The 17,828-nt window shown below is 35.8% G+C and overlaps 1 protein-coding gene and 1 pseudogene across 1 annotated transcript; both read left to right on the top strand.

Moving 5' to 3' along the window:
* The first annotated feature begins 206 nt into the window (after positions 1–206).
* Positions 207–2,548, top strand: LOC132029369 (phosphatidylinositol N-acetylglucosaminyltransferase gpi3 subunit). Its single transcript, XM_059418655.1, has one exon. It carries the CDS (start codon positions 1,023–1,025, stop codon positions 2,475–2,477), a length of 1,455 nt encoding a protein of 484 aa, XP_059274638.1. The 5' UTR covers positions 207–1,022; the 3' UTR covers positions 2,478–2,548.
* Positions 2,549–14,262: 11,714 nt separating this feature from the next.
* Positions 14,263–17,321, top strand: LOC132029368 (glucan endo-1,3-beta-glucosidase 8-like; annotated as a pseudogene).
* The last annotated feature ends 507 nt before the right edge of the window (positions 17,322–17,828 follow it).

The following is a 17,828-nucleotide window of genomic DNA, read 5'->3' as shown; positions in this document are numbered from 1 at the left end:
TAAAAATTTTATTTTATTAGATTTTTTTCTATGATTTAGTTGCTTTTTAATTTGAATTGTATATTTATTATGTTTAAGTAAGTACATTATGCACATTCAGATGTTAAAACATAAACAATCTTAATCATTCAGTGTTCAGATCTAGAGATAACGTCTTAATCATTCAGATGTGCATTCAGATTCAGACGTCTTAATCTTAATAAAAACAAATGAAGCATTAGAGCTTTCTTAGATAAATTGTAAATATAAACATTTTAGACGTGAAAATGTGCACATTTTGGTATCTTTCTTTTAACTAATAATGTTTAGTTTATTTTCAAGAGAAAAAATAATTGCATTTCCGACTTGCTTTATAAATTGGAGAAAGTGATGATGAGAAGTAAAATGATCAGTCAAAGCGCGAGAACCTTTCTTTATAATGAAAATGCCACTATCAGCTTGTTTAGATGGTTGTTAATATATATATATATGTTTATTGTAGTGTATTTTATTGTGTTGTTTTGTTATTTCAAATACAATACATTGAACACTCATGTCGTTTAATTATAAAGTTTAAATCATATAATTTGAGTGCTCATTTGATTAATTTTTTCTTCATAGGAATGGGCAAAGAAATCTTACGCTATCAGTATAGTCTAATTTGTTATTGCAGGTTATCATAAGCACATATTATGAATGGTTACATATAATTATCTTTTATGTGATTCGCTAATATAAAGTTTTTACATTGTCGATGTATAAAAGTTGAACTTAGTGTGAACGCCAAAATATGTAGACTTAAACTTAATTCTTAGTTAAAGAAGAAAAATCCTAGATTAACATTAAGGTCAGCTCATCACATGTGAGGTTTGAAAACAAGGCAAAGTTGACAAGATTTAAGGAAAACCCATGTGCATTTGAATATGAAAGTAATTCATAAACTCGAGGAGATCCGGCATTAATGGGTGTGACCATTAATATCATTAACATTCTGATGTTAATTTGAAATCAAAACAAAATCTTGAAGCTCTCTTGATGTCTCAATGGGTTTGAAGTACCATTCTAGCAAATCCAATGCTTCTAATAAGTATCTTTCTTCAAAATCTTCAACTATTCTCACAACAACTCTTTGCATTGCCTCTCTTGTCTACTTCTTTGCCCCTTCAAGAAATTCCCAGAAAGAGCCACACTTCTTGGACCATCATGGAGGTCTATTTCGTGGCGATTTACGCAATGCAAAATTTCCATGGAATAAACTTTCATTTGGACCAATTTCTTATGAGAAGCTTAAGTTAGCAGTCTTTTCAAAAACATGGCCAATTGGAGCAGATCCTGGAGGTATGGAACGACACGCGTTTACGTTGTATACTGCCCTGGCTACTAAAGGACATGAAATTCATATTTTCACCGTCCCATCCGATAGGAAATTTCATTATGACATTCATGATGGATCCCTTCATGTGTATTTTGCACCTAATGATCATGGCACACTCAATTGTTCTCTAGCTTTTGATATATTTGATCAAGAAAATAGGGCTAGGCCTTTTGATTATGTGCACACTGAGAGTGTGACATTGCCTCACTGGCGCGCGAAATTAGTGCCTAATGTGGCAGTGACATGGCATGGGATTTGGTATGAGATTATGCACTCAAAACTATTTCAAGAACTTCTTGACAACCCCAATGGGCAAGGGCCTATGAATGAACTTCAAGAAGCAATGCCAAGGCTCATCGATGAAATTAAGTTCTTTTCGAGCTATTCTCACCATATATGCATAAGCAACAGTGCAGGGGAAGTTCTAGTAAACATCTATCAACTCCCTCAAAGAAATGTCCATGTTATACTCAATGGCATTGATGAGACAAACTTTGTGTATGACCCTATATCCGGATCAAATTTTCTCGAAAAAATTGGGATCCCATCAAATGTTACCTTGGTTTTAGGGGTTGCTGGGAGGTTAGTAAGGGACAAGGGGCACCCACTTCTCTACGAAGCATTTTCATTCATAGCTAAACGCCATCCAGGAGTTTTTCTACTAGTAGCAGGGTCAGGGCCATGGGGAAAAAGGTACGCGGAATTAGGCCAAAATGTGAAAGTTTTAGGTGCATTAGAACCCGCAGAGCTATCTAAGTTTTACAATTCAATTAATGTGTTTGTGAACCCAACATTAAGGCCACAAGGACTTGACCTTACACTAATAGAAGCTATGCATTGTGGAAAACCAGTTTTGACACCCAATTACCCAAGCATAACAAGAACTGTGGTGTTAAATGAAGATTTTGGTTACACATTTTCACCAAATGTAGGGTCATTTGTAGAAGCATTGGAGTCAGCAATAAGAGATGGTCCAGAAGTTTTGCAAAGGAAAGGCATGATTTGTAAGTCATATGCACTTTCAATGTTCACAGCAAACAAAATGGCATTGGCTTATGAAAGGTTCTTTCTTTGTATGAAAAACAAAAGATATTGCCAATACCCTCTTCCCACAGATTTCTAGACATTTTTGGTTCTGTCATATGGATATCCTATTACACTCATATTCAAGAGTAAAAAACTTCTTTCTTTGACAAATTTACATGAATGTGTTGGACCTCCGTCCCTTTTTATTTGTTCAATATGCATATTGCACTCCACTTAGAAACCATTGGTTAAGTATTTATTTTATTAAATTACCCCTTCATAATAATTAATCTCAATAAATGTGAGAAATAGTTACTTAATGATAAGAATGAAATCCATTTTAAGCTAGGGAAAGCAAGAGATATTAAAAGGTACGATAACACTGAAAGTGATAAGAGTTTGAGATACTAATAAATAATAAGTGAAGAAGGTCACCTATCAGGTGGGAATAGGTGCCATCACGACTTTGGTTTTTGGGTCGTGACAAGACATCTTATTCAAAAGTATAAAAGATAAGGCCCTTATTTCTTTAAGAATGACTAAAGATCGGATAATCTTTCCCGATTAAATCCAAATTGGATGTAAATGCCCCGATATTAGACCAAAAAGATATGATCTTTGGTCGTAAACAAAAACTTCCCCAAATGATCAAACTTAGATTCCCCGACAAAGTTATAAAAACTTTCGTTGGAAATCCATTAAAGTGCAATAGACAAATTCTGCCTTCGATTTATAGAACATAAAAAGTTCTTTTTTCCTTCGAGAAAATCCCTCATCAAAATAGAAGCATCATAGAGTCCCCCGTGAAAAGATTTAATTCTAAGTATTTTTCATCGTTCTATTTGGAAATCAGACACTTTATTTCTTATACTTACAAAGTTAAGAGACTGAAATTCAAAGATAAAGAGCAAAAGGTTTCATTGATGTAAGGTCAAAGGACCGAAGAAGGTTATAAAAAAAAAAGTTAACAAATTTATTCTTGAGAGGCTAAGTTTCCCTCCATCGGATCAGTAGGACCGGTAGAAATAACTGGGGTGGGTAAAGTGTCTGGGAGTTGCAATTCATATTCATATTCAGCTTCAGCTTCAGCTTCATCATCTTCTTCAGTTTCATCTTTGAAGCTATCGGGGTTCCATTGGGGAAAAGGAGGTAAGCCTTTGAAGGCTTCAAGTTCTAATCTCTTGGCCTCAACAATATGTTCATTCAGGCCTTTAATGTCATCCTGGGTTTGTTCTAAGATATACCTCCGAACATTCCGGGTGGTATACTCAGCCTTAAGAATCATCCGAGTTCCTGGGCATCAAGCCTGACATAGGCTTCATACATTTAAGCCTTCAACTTGTTGTTTTCCCCGATCAGGACAGCCATATCAGCTTCCAATTTCTTGATAGCTCGGGATTGTTGATAGCCTTATTCCCTTGCAATTACAAGCTTATGCTCGTACTCATGCTCCAAGGCATCCCGTTCACCATCAACGATTTAAAGTTCGGCATTAAGCCTTTGAACTTCGGAATCAAGAACAGATTCCTTTTCAAGATAATGTGTAAAGCTTCCTCCAAGGCTTTAAACTCGAACTTGATGGCAGCAGGCTCGGTTTGAAGTTCATTGGCTTGTTGACTGAAGGCTTCTTTCTCTTGGTTTGTTTGCTCGAGATCCCGATTAGCCTACACAAGGTCATTTTTTCACCTTTTCGAGCTCTGCTTTCAGACCCCAAAGATCTCCAACCAGCTGAGATTCTCTCCGAGCAATATCGGCTCGTAAGAACAGGATCTGTCTCTCTTGAGCTTTGAATTGAGCTTTTAAGACCTCATTTTCTTCTATGCAGAGGCGTAGACCTTCCCCCGTCAGAACTCCGACCTAAATAGTTTGACAAGAAAAGGTTAAATAAATTATCAATAGAAAAAACTTGATAAAAGGTAAAAAGAAAAACGTACCGGAGCAGTGGCATACATGCCCTCTTTAAAAAGGCATTTCCAAGGGGCTTCTCTCATTTTCTCTTTATCATTCCGATATCAACGGCCTCAGATAATTGGCAATGCCGACAGGACTTGAGAGGAATTTAGTGTCCTCGAGAAATGTCAGGGTAGCCATCCTAACCTCGTTTGGATCTACACTTGGAGCCAAGTAGACGTTAACTAATCTGGCCAGAGAGGAAGCATGATTTTGGAGAGGATGAACAAGTGATATAAGTGAACAAACACTCGTGGGAATGACAGTTTGAGCAGTTCCGAAGGCTCGACTACAAACTGGGGACTTCCAGCAGAATGAGTGGTACAAGAGTAGCTCCCATATCCCCAAAGATTTGATCAAAGTCATCGGGGCATGAACTTGGTGCTGGCCTTAGCTCACTTGGCTACATTTCGGGAACAACGCCTGGTCTTGTTCTTCTTGAGAGACTCGTTTTCATCTTTAGTTTCCTCATCATCTTCAACAATGACGACATCGATGTTGACAGAAGGGAATTGGTCATTTAAAGCTCTAACATCAGCTTTGGTTGTAACATTTACCCCAAAGGAACTTTCCTCTCTGGAGCTCCTCTTTCTTTTGAGAGGAGGGGTTGCAGTTAACGCGAGTGCAGTAGTCGCAAGCCTTGAAGCTGAGGGACCAGAGGTTCGTTTTTTCTTCTTCGTTGTTGCTTGATTGATCCGACGAGCAGAAGCAGCCCTATCAAGACGGGGTCGGTCATAATCACCCTTAGACAAACAGTTCATTTGGGCAAACCTGTCCAAACAAGTTTGTATAAAGAAAAAGATTAAAGAAACTTCGTCAAAAAAGAAAAGAAGCAAACATATTTACCGTGGTTCTTTGCTTTCCATCGGTTTCGGGACATTTGTTTATAGGTTTGAGATTTATAACTCGAAATATCTAAAATTGCCTGAACCCATTGAGGAAGGTTCCTGAGGGTTTCAGGATTCCACTTGGCAGCTGAAAGAAGTAGTGGGTTAGAGGTAATCTCAAAAAAAATTCATCCATTAATTCACATAAGGTAAGTACTTACGAGACAAGTTCTGTGCCTCCGAGAAGGGCATTTCATCTTCCAGAATAATTTTCGCGGGTAGGAACAATAACAAACCTTTCCATCCAGCCTCTGTCATAGTCTTTATCTAGGATGGTGATAAATAAGGTTTCACCTTGCTTCGAGATAGTGACAACCCAACCACGGAAAAACATTAGAGTGTAAAGGCGAATCAGATGGCTTGGGTGAAAGGTAATTTAGCCTCGTTTGCCAAACCCCGTATACAAGCGACCACTCTCCACGCTAATGGACCAACTTAAATAAGGCAAACGTTATAACACTTACACATTTCAATGATCACCAGGTCAATCACCTAGTTTAATCCGAGTGTGAATGGATAAGTATATACATTCGAAAAACCAGGCCTCGGGGTGATGATTTCATCATTCTCTCCGAAAATAATGATCTGATCAATGGTCTCCTAATGACAATCCTTTCGGACTGTCTCGAGATCAGAAGCTTGGATTGAAGAAGGATAGTTTATCACCATCTCGCCCTGGTCACTCTTGAGTGACTGCAGCCCGAACGGAAAGGTCATTCCTGAAGTTGTATGCATCGGGAAGCATTAAAAAGGTGGTGATTTGGGATAGAACTTATTCAACTTCGACATCATTGCTGGAAACTGGCGGTGGTGGAGCAGAGGAAGAAGGAACATCGCGAACAGCAGAAGACGAAGGATAAGTAGATGTTTTAGCCATGTTAGTGCAGATTTGATGAAGTTAATCGCGAAAATTGTAGTTCATTGGAAGTAAGAAGCAAGAAGAATTTCAGCAAAGGAGAATTAGATTAGAGATCGCAGAAAGTAAATAAAAAATAAGACAGATTGAGGGTTTTTATTGAGGAGATTGTCATCATTACGGAGACGGTTCAAAACCCGAATTGTAACGACCCGTTAGGTCGTTTTGGTTATTTTGAATATTTTACCCCTTTCAACCTTTCCCCTAACTCCGTTAGAGTACATTTGACTTGTGGTGAGAGTTGGCGCGATTCCCGAAGTAATCAAGTGTGATTTGAGTGATAAAATGGAATTTTTGGGATATCTTAAGTGTTGGGTTGACCGAAGTCAACATCAGGGGTAGATGAGTCTTTGAGATTTTTATTGATTCCATTAGGTCTGAAATGTCGATTATAGCTTGGTAGAGTAGTTGGTTCGGTTCCCGAGGGCCTCGGGGGTATTTTGGTCTTTTTGTTAGAAAGTTAGTTTTAAGGCTAAGTTTTAAGGCTAGTTTTAAGGCTTTTGGGGTTGACCGGGTTAAGACGACCTCTTTTGGAAATCCGGAGTGCGCGAGTGAGTTCGTAGCGTGCTTTTTAGTTAAGGTTCATGTTTGGTTTGTATCCGGGAGGTTCCGGATGAGTCTCTTCGGGTCGAAGGAGTCAAAACTAGATTTTTTTACTGGTTTTCAGTGATCAGGTTTCCTTCTTCGCGTTCGCAAGAGATGGGGACCAGCTGGGTCACGTTCGTGTGGAGAAAATCGGGGTCTGGATCGGGTTGACCAACCATCGCGTTGGCGATGGTCTGGTCGCGTTCGTGTAGGCCTAGGCTGTGTCAGGGGTCGCGTCCGTGAAACAGGATTTATTCCTGGGCAGATTTTAAAACCCCAAAATCGTGATTTGACTCCTCATTCACTAAAATATCATTTGGGAGCTCGGTTAGAGAGGATTTTGGGAGATTTTGCACGATACATCTATTGGGTAAGATTCTAACCCTTCTTTTGTGATTATTTCATTAATTAGTGGAGATTCCAATGGTAGAAATCATGATTTAAGAGTACAGAATTGGGGGTTTTGGACCCTAGGCTTAAATTAAGGGATTCTTCAATTAAGCAAGAAAATGTGGATAGATTTGATTGATTTTTGGTATATAGACTCTATAAGTCATGGATAAACTAATTTTGGACTAAATTTCCTATTTTGCCCTTCGTAGCTCGGAATCCTATTTTGGGAGACTTTTTGGGTTCAGATTTAAAGTATGCTAATATGGGTATCATTAGATTAGTAACTCCCTAGAATAATGATTTGACCTTATTGAACTCGATTTTCCAACAAAATTATGGATTTGACCTTTGGAGTTTAGAACAGAGTTTTTGGGTTGACTTTCTAGACTCGAATCATTCTAAGGCAATATGGGTATAGATTGACTTGTATTCTTACGTATAATATGTGTTTGAACATATTGGGATCGTTCAAAAGCTCTACGGAAGGGCAATGCTATGTTGTGATTTGTTGGGCTTCTTACCAGACATGTTGAGATTGTAAACCTTAGCTTAAGCATTTTTGGTTGGTTAAAATTAAACTAATAAGAGGGGACAATGGGGTAAAGTAAGGGGGTTCCGATACTTGTGAGGTGATGAGCACTTGTATCGGATATCGATGTCATGATAAGGGAATTTGCGTACTTTCAATTGTATAATCTGGTTTGAATGCCATGCTTTGGGCACTAGCTGATAGCGTAGATTGATAGTGTCTTTGATTGGGATATGGGGAACCTTATATATATGTTTCTGTGCTTATTGCATGTCTTGTTGTGGTTATGTGTTTCTCATCACTCCTAACACACATTTAAAAGTCAAAAAGAGCTAAGGATTGAGTCCGTATCACTTAAATTGATTTCTTATGGTTGTGCATATCATATATATGCTTTATGTCATATCTCATGTGCTTTTGAGGATACATTTGGGATGTGCATATCATATTCATGCTTTATACAGTATCTCATGTGCTCTTGAGGATACATTTGCAATGTCCGAGGTAAAATGATTTTGGATGGAGTGATGATGGTATTTGTTATACCTCGCATTTTGTACATTTGAATATTAGGTAGTGTGAAGTTGAGGATAAGGTTATAAAATTCTTTGATTTAGAATGTACAAGTTGGGTATTCATCTTTTATTGGAAGAATTAAGGATAAATTTGGAATAAGGAAGATGTGATCTAAAAGTGGGGAAATAATTTCATGAAATGTACAAGTGAATACCATATATGGACCTAAGTGTAAATATATATGCATAAGTTATGGCCAAAACAAGACAATTCATTATTCTTCCAACGTGAAAAATCTAGAAAAATGAAGAAAATTTTAGAAAATTGGAGGGAAAGAGGCCTACGTGCCCCATTACATATATATACCATATCAAGAAAATATCATTCTTCATCATTTTAGTGATTAGAAAATTCAAGAAAAGAGGGAGAAAGAAAGAAAGAAAAAAAAATTGAGTCACTTGCCAAGACTTGCCGCCTTTGAAATTGATCATGGAAAGATTATTTTTCTTCTAGTTTTATAATGGAAGGTATTATGAGAATAGTTGTTAGGAAACCTTTTGTTTTATGCACTAATAGTGGTTAAGTGGAGGAAAGTAGGTAATCATAGATGTTTTATAGGTGTTTCCGTTTTGTGTGAAAGGAATAAAGTTCATGAGATTGTGGTGTTGTGTTGTATGGTTCTATTAGTATGGCATAGAAGTGAAAAACTAATTTTATTTGGCATGTGTTGGTTGATGTTGTTATGGATGGTTTGTGTATGTTTGGCATGTAGAAATGAATGGACTTCATGGAAATTATGATGTTGAGGACTAGGCCGCCGGGGGACTAGTATAATGAACTCATTTTATATAGTATTTTGGTTATTGATTGTTGTAGATTATGTGATGAAAACGAAGGTTTGATGACTAAATGGAAGTGTAATTGTGTGGGCTGATTAGAACATAATGTGATTTTAATATTTTGATGAAAATGATGTTGTTCCCTTGTTGATATAGTTTCATTGAAAGAAATAAATGTATTGTTGGTGTTCTACAGCATTTGGAAGTTGGGTTGGAATGTCTTGTACGTTTGAATTGAGTATTGATATTGTTATTATGAGTGATTGGCATTATTGTGGATGGTTTGGCGGGTTGAATTCCGGGTTGTGTTGATTTGTTGAACTTGGTGGAATATTTATGGAAAACGCCGGTTCCGCAGAGGCAAGTGTTACTTTAAGGATTCAATTAAACTTAATTAAGACTTTAAATGTGACAATTTTAGTTTGATTTCTTGAATTTGGCATTAATTTAAGGCTTCACCTTCCATATTAAATTGTTCTAACGGGTCGGGACTACTCTACTAACTTGAATGGGAGTTAGTTCATTGTGGAATTGAATTAAATTTGGGTCAGACGTCTAAAACTCCTAGTCTTGTATGAATAGGATCCACTAAAAGGTGACACGTGCCTGAAACGTATTATACGTAAATGACGCCGCCTCATTTGACCCGAGGTGGGCCCGCATCCCTAATTTTCCTATGGCTCCATTTGGCTTATTTCCGTACTAAAAGTGAAATTTTTGGACATCACTCCGATTACTAAATAATAGTTGTTTTCACGCCATCGAAAGAAGGACGATTTTTTGAATTCATAAATGTTGAATAAAGTATCATTTTCTCCAAATCCAAGTCTCATTTTACTCTTTGACTAAAACAATGACCATGATTCTGTGGGGACTATGATGTCGTATATGAGAAAAAAATCGACATGACACGGGCAAGGTCTAGTGTTGACAAGCGACAAAAGAAATCGGGACATGACATGTGGCAAGGTCGAGATATGACGACAATGTAATCGGAATCGATTCTGGGAAGAGGTCAAGTATATATAATTTGGAGAAATTTGTCCCACGGGCAATCGAAGGAAAGAGTCTGGATGAATTGTTGCGGAGCAATTATGAGTATCAGACGTTACGTATCCGGTCTAGATACTCAGCCATACATTATGCCTTTTCAATTAAGAAGGCCATTTACTGATCATTAATGTACGGGAAATTAACGGCCTTTGGCTCCTAAATCCACACCTATAAAAGGAGATCAACCTCTGTGTTAGATGACATCCAATTCTAGCCGAACAATTTACACTTTACGGATTTTAACATAATAAAAACTTGTTCTCTTTACTTTTGATACTCGATTACTTCGACCCCTCTTCTTTAAGGCTTGAAGTCAAGTGAAGACATTTTCAAGATATTCAGTTGGTAGGCTTCCGTTGCGAGTATATGTCTTGTGATGGTTTGTTCGGAATTTTATTATATTATTACGGGTGTTGGGTCGCATTTACGGCCCCGATTTTATTCTTTGTTTCGTGTCACGAGTCTTACGTGATGTCGAGATTTTACTTATGGAAAAAAAAAGGTATTCATTTTTGCATAAGTTCATATGCGTGATGAGTTAGCGGGTTCGCTGGAATCGAATGGGGTCGGGTGCCCTCACACCCATTAAGTGTGATTTGATTTTTATATTTAAAATAGTGTGGGCCCAAAGGCCGGGTATTTTATATCTCGAATGATGATTGGAAGCCTAAACGCTCGAGATCCAACGCGATAGAGTCGAAAAGCATTCGGGACTTCTACTCTTACCATTTTATTTGAACGCGACTCTCTCTCTGGGATAAGACTATCAACATCATATTCCATATCATTGCATATCTCTTTCTTCAACTATCGTCTGAGTCGAAACCTTCTCTCTTGAATATTAGATTTCAAAAACTTTTTCAGATTTCTTTTTGTAAAGCTTTATGTATCTTTTTATTTTGTTGTTGGAAAACAATATCTTTTGTAGTTTTATTTTTTTGGTTCACGCCGTTTGCAATAGAATGGCGGCTTAAATCAAAGATATCGAGAACGTCGTTGAGCATATTCCGAGATGGAACTACAATGATTCGTAACTTAAACTACTACCCTTATGCTAATTTTCATTCGGACAAATATTTTCGAGAGTAGAAGGGTACTTATTTAGTTTGCATAAAAACAGCATATTGAGGAGTTGTTTTTCTTTCTCAAATTATTAAGACTTTAAAATGACATGCCATCCTCGCATTAATTTCAATATGATATTATTAGATGCTTCTTGGGTATAATTTACACCCAAATTGGGTAGGAACCGCCCCTTGCTGGCCGACCAAAGTGACACGTTGCAAGCTTAAATTCAAATCCATAAAGTGGAAGATTTAATTGCAATTTATGATTTTATTTTGTTTCAATTAAGATTTTTAATACTTTTATTGATATGATATTTAATTAATTCTTATTTGAATTATATATTTATTATGTTTGATAAATATAGAATGGAGATTTTCCCACATATTCGGATGTTGAAAAACAAACAATCTTAATCATTCGAAGGCCATTATTGATCATTAACGTGTATCAAGGGGAAAACATCTCCTAATCCACACCTATAAAGAGATCAACCTCTGTGTTATGACATCCAATTCTACCGAACAATTTAATCGGATTTTAGCAAAATAAAAAATAAATTTTGCCGAAATCATAAATCATTTTCGATTCCCGAGCTCAAAACCACTAATTTTATTATATTATTACTTTCCATTTATCTGATTTTATTCTTTGTTGTGAACGTTATCAGTACTGCTCATACAAATTAAGTCACGTATCCTTTAAACCACTAAAAAAAAATCACTTTTGAAAATGAATCCGGCAAAACTACAAAGACACAGGGCATTTGGGCCCAAATAATATAATAAAAACAAAATAAAAAATTATTTTTTCACATAACCCCTCCCCCGTTCCATTTTCTTCCAAAATAATTGCCATTGCGGGACTTTGTTCGAAGCTTGTTTTGTAATTTCAGGCAGTGCTCAGGTGGTGAATCTCTAGTAACTGGTGAAAATTGTCTGCAAGTTTATATTAAAATTTTATTGGTCTATGATACTTATATAGCCGGACAGAAAAAATTGTCGGAGGTCGTTTGACGGCGTTGTGATACGATAGCTGTCCAGTGATTCTTTTGTGATTAATATTTTTGGTGCTTCTCCAAAAAATGTTGATTTAATTGAAAAAAGGAAAGGAAATAAAAGTGAAAGGGAAAACAGAGGAAGGAAGAGGGGCAGCATCAATGGAGGCAGAGGATGAGTGGATAAGAAAGCAAGAAAAATAAAAATGAACTAACTTGGTTTTCTTCCATTGACAATGTTGGGGGTTCATCAGTATGAAACTATGAATTAAAGTCATCTCACGCGCTCAAAAATAGTGTAAGGCCCATAATGTGTCATGTTAGCATTGCGTGTTCAATAGGTACATTTTGAATTGTGTTTAAGATGTTTCACCTAAGATAACTTTGTGAAGGAATTTTATGTAGGATACTTATTATTCGATAACTTTGATAATTCCTTTTTTGGAATCTTTTTTATCAAAGTTATTTTGACTTTATGGTGTTTTGTGAGTTGTATAAATTGGAATTTAACAAAAATCAGCTTACAAACTTCTTTTTACGATTTTTTTTTAATTTATGCGAGCGGTTCAACCTCGAACCTCATTATTTCACAAAAGCTCAAAGTTGCAGGCGCATCAATGATTTTGAATTGTGTTTACGCGCAAAAAAAAATGATTTTGAATTGTGTTTAAGGGCCCGTTTATCCATGAGAATTATTCACTTTTTTTCGAAATATTTTTTCACTTTTTTTATTTTATGGTGTTTGGCAAGTTGTATTTGGAATTTGAAAACAATCAAAACTTATTTTTCACTTTTTTTTCCCACTTTTTTCACTTTCAATACATTCAAACAACCAAATATTCTTTGCAAAATATTTGATTTTACTCTAAAATACCAAATAAAGTGAAAAATATTTGGTTTTCATGGCCAAACGCCTACCAAGTATCTAAAATGAACAAGTCCTAGTTGAAGTGTATAAATGAAAAATCGCGACAAATTTAAGGGGCCGCATATGTATTCAACCTATATTTTCAGTATAGAGACTTTTATGAATGAGGAGATGGGCAGTTACATGGGAGTAACTGTCAAGTGATTGAAAGAAGATAAAGAGAGAGATTGAAGGACGCTACTTCCTCTATTCCGTAATAAGTGACTTTTTAAACTTTTTATTTTGTTTGAAAATAAGCGGTGCTTTAGGATTTCAAGAAGAATTTGATCTTCTACTTCTAAAATGACCTTTATGTACATAATCAAGAATCATTAAGCTTTTCTTTTTCTAGGCATTTAATTAGGGGTAAGTTAGTAAAAACACTCCTAATTTTCTAGAAATGAGCAAACACTCCTAATTTTTTAGGAATGAGCACTTTTTTAGGGGGTGTTCATAAGCCTAAAAAGTCACTTATTATGAAATGGAGGGAGTAATTAAAAGAATTAACTAAGTAGCGTTTCACTGAATACATTGCAAGAGATAATTCAGTTCTTAAAGGGTATACCGTGAGTAGAGATTCAATTCACCTATTTTTCTTTAATCCATCTTTATTGCATCATTTGATGCACATCTGAAATGTGAAAGTTAAAATTGAGAATTCCAACAGTTTAATTAGATGTGTGAAGTATACACTATTTATATCTACATACCCATATGTTAAGATGTGTACTTACTTTTTGAATATAATATGTGTTTTTATTGCTAGTTTAACCTTTCTTTCTTCTAATTGTTGTTTTCCCGATCTAATTTCTCCTTTTATTACATATTTTATGATTCTAAATCTATCCTTCATTTGTTAATTATTTATATCTACGATCTGAGTATAACCTTCGTTTTTGTTATCTTTCAAATGTAAAGGAGCCACCCTCAATTTGTGTGGCAGATGGGTTCAATATGGACATGGTTCAGAATAATCTAGTTAGAGGTAAGTTATGGTTCCGCTCAAATTAACGTATATACTACTTGGTTATATGATTTCTCCACTCAAGGTTTCAAATGAGAACTTTAGTGATGTTTTATAAGTATTAGGAAAGTTTCAATTTAAAAGTAAATCATAGTTGTAAATTTTTTGAACCATTAGTTAAAAGTTCTATTGCAAGAAAAACTCTTCTTTTACTTACTAGTCAAAGACGGTAGAAGATAATGCTCATCTCATAATAATATAATTCTGATGGTAGTTTGAGAATGCGATGAACCAGTATTAAACATTTTCCCGAAAATCATGCTTATCCACACAAACACAACATCATATAGTTAGAAGGACAAGAATCCCTAGTTTCATTGTATGTTTAACACGCATTCCAAAAATCTTTAGAAAGGCAAACCTCATATGAACCTTTTCTCTTCCCTAAATATTATTCCATCCCTCATGCCTGATCAAATTCATAATTACGGTCATAGGCGGACTCCTCCATAAGGGCGAGCTGCATTACAGGCCCCCAGACATTGAACGAACGGGCCCTATAACATTATTCATACAATATTCTTACTCTTATAAAAATGTTCATAGCCCGATTGAAGAATTAGAAAACCCAAATCTAGACAAGAATGTACATAAACATGAGTTTGTTATGGATATGTTTATTCGTGTTACTGATATTTTTGTCTGGTTGGATTCACGTTGGCGCCTACTTGGGCATAAATTGGGGGAGGATGTCAACACAAAAGTTTGTTCCGTCGACGGTGGTAGATTTACTCTTACAAAATGGAATCTTAGAGCTGAGAATTTTTCAGCCAATCTTTAACGTTCTCGATGCTCTTGCCGACACCAATATAGGTGTCATCATAACTATACAAGTGAACTTTTTACAAGTAGTGAAGGAGAAAAAACAAATGGATGACGATCTTTATGCACGTGTGAAAAATTATGCCGACAGAGGAGCTAAATTCAGGTACATGTGATGTGATGAATTCATTTCTACTTTTTCTATACTGATAGTGTTCGAATCACCTAAACCACACCTCGACACTTTTGTTTGATATATTCTTGCTACTTCATATTAGCACATGAAATAGGGTAATTCTTTCAATAAACCATCTATGTTTTTGTTTCGATCTATTGCAGTTTATTCCACGATCTCCCATTATTTTCACTAAATTCAATATTTTTGTCCAATTTCTAGATTTGAACTCGATTCATACATAACTTTTCTATTTGTAGGTATGTGTACGTGGGCAATGAACCTTTTATGAAATCATTATACAAGAGAGAGAGATCGGTTTAACGGTACGGTTCGTTCCCTGAATATGACTAGAGATTCCCTTGATAGTTTCGGCCTCCAAGATATCAAAGTAACAACTCCCCATTTCACGGACGTCTTAATAAATGTGACCAAGCCATCAGAAGGTAATTTTCGAGAAGATACAAAGGGCCAAATGACGGAATTCCTCGATTACATTAACAGAACTGGTGGCCCTTTTGTGATCAACACTTTCCCAATCTATGAGGTTTACAGATTCGGATTTGATGCAGACTTTGCTTTCTTTGATAATAAATCCAATTTCAAAATAGTAGATGGCAATAACACCTACAATAATGTCTTCACTTTCATTTATGATATGCTTGTTTGTGCTCTAACAAAGGTAGGTTATGGTGATATTGAGATTATTGTCGGACAAATTGGTTGGCCTACAGATGGATATATTAGAGCAAATGAGGAAAACGCTGAAAGCTTTTATCGTGGCCTTTTGAAATATACTGCAAGGAAGGAAGGAACTCCACTACGCCCAAATAGGGATATAAGTATGTATCTCCAATCCTTAACAGATGAGAATAAGATTGAGCTAGATTAAGGCCCTCATCAGCGACATTGGGGTATCTATAAACACGACGGTCAACCAAAGTATAGAATTGATTTCACCATGCAAGACCGAGATATGATGCCTACCATTGCCAAAGGTGCTACTTATGTTGAATTGTGTGATCATCTCATCTAAAAACTTCAGCTATCAGAGAATATGGATAATTTTCTCCATCTTACATCCTTTTCAAACTCTTCTTCATATCATCTAATTCCCTCTTGCACATTATTTTTCTTATAAGTGATAGTGCCATGAATTAGGTCTCAACAGGACAAAAACGATAGATGAAGTGAATCAGAATTGAAGGAATAAAAAGAGAAAAAAGCTAAAAACTGCAACAATGTAATTTTCTACTGCTGCGTGGCAGTACTGGCGACAGAGAGAGAAAAGTGGTAGACCGAATAGGAAATTGTTAAAATTAGAAAGTATAATTAATTGCAACACAATTTGGATTCAAGTTGTGTTTAATATTTTCTTAATTTATAATTATAATTGTTTCCTTCTATGAATACATATGTAATATGAGCTCGACATGTAACCATATCCTGTTGGATCTCCTCAATCAACTCTATTAGTTCCCAATGTTGTTTTCAGTTCCTTCGAATGTTCTGTTGAAGCACTTTTGAGTCAGTTTCTATCATCACTGCATTAATGTGAGATTTCTGGCAGCACTGAATAGCTTGCTTTATTGCAACAACCTTTGCTTTTATGTATGTTGTCCTGTGTATTTGTTGTGCTTGTGCATATACAAGATCACCTATATGATTTCTCACACCGAAAGCATATGCACTCACGCCTAGATTACCTCTACTTGCTTCATCTGTGTTTCACTTAAGCATTCATACAGCTGGCATTCTCCATAGTACCTTAACATATAATAATTTAGCTATATAATTATCTAGGTAATGGATCATAGCATAAGTCTTGTACACGGACAGTGCGTCAAACTTAAACTCTTTAACTGTATTATGTCTCAGTACGTGTATTCTAATTCTCTTCCATGGGTTAATTTTTTTTTTTTTTTTCGTGTGTCAATGAAATTTAATTAAACCCACATGACTCTCAGCTCTCTCTCTCTCTCTCTATATATATATATATCATGAACAGGTATAGTGAATATGCCAAACAGATGGTGTGTTTTTGATGGTAAGACCGATCACAATGAGACGCTGGTGTTGCAAGATTACGAGTACGCCTGTTACGACTCAGACTGTAGTGCCTTCACCGGTGATGCAACTTGTGATCACCTCAGTTTTGCAGAGAAGGTCTCTTATGCATACAATATACGTTACCAAATGAAAAATCAGAATATACGGCAATGCGAATTGATAGGCGCTATGATTAGCACAATTAATCCTTCAACTCCAAACTGTGAGTTCCCAGTTGAGATCTTAACCGCAGAGGCTGTGGATGGCGGATCTGGAATAACTAAGACATACTAGAGCGCTACCCATTCGAAAATAAACATTATTGTACCTTAATAATGATATATACTGGTCATTTCCTTCTTAACTTTCTTTCATGCATGACCTACCTATTATATTTATATATATATATATATATATATGCTGTACTCCATAATTTTGAGAATGCGCTGTGAATATTTGAAAAATCTATAAGATTTCTAACCCTAAATAAATTAAATCGGTAATTTGTTAAGTGCTAGAAAGTATTGCCAAGCCTATTTTGTAAATCATGTTATGCGCTCTCGATCTAGTCTCGTTATTGCATACTGCATTAACTATTTGAAATTTTACATTGTGAAAACTTACTTTTACTTATTCTTTTGGATTGTCAAAGTGTGAAAATGATCTTCCACAATTAGTATTTAAAAGTTACAACTCATTTTCTAGACCATATATATTATGCTAGTCTCAGCCTGGGTTATTTGAAGTTGGCTGACCTTCAAGTTAATTTTTAACATTGAATTGATTTTAAGATTAGAAGTG

This window comes from Lycium ferocissimum, chromosome 9 (assembly GCF_029784015.1).
Source record: "Lycium ferocissimum isolate CSIRO_LF1 chromosome 9, AGI_CSIRO_Lferr_CH_V1, whole genome shotgun sequence".
NCBI lineage: Eukaryota > Viridiplantae > Streptophyta > Magnoliopsida > Solanales > Solanaceae > Lycium > Lycium ferocissimum.
This window is presented reverse-complemented; position numbering and strand designations above follow the sequence as displayed.

Bases quoted from the DNA above. Each gene is read 5' to 3' on its own strand.
- LOC132029369 (XM_059418655.1), top strand. From the start codon at position 1,023: ATGGGTTTGAAGTACCATTCTAGCAAATCCAATGCTTCTAATAAGTAT.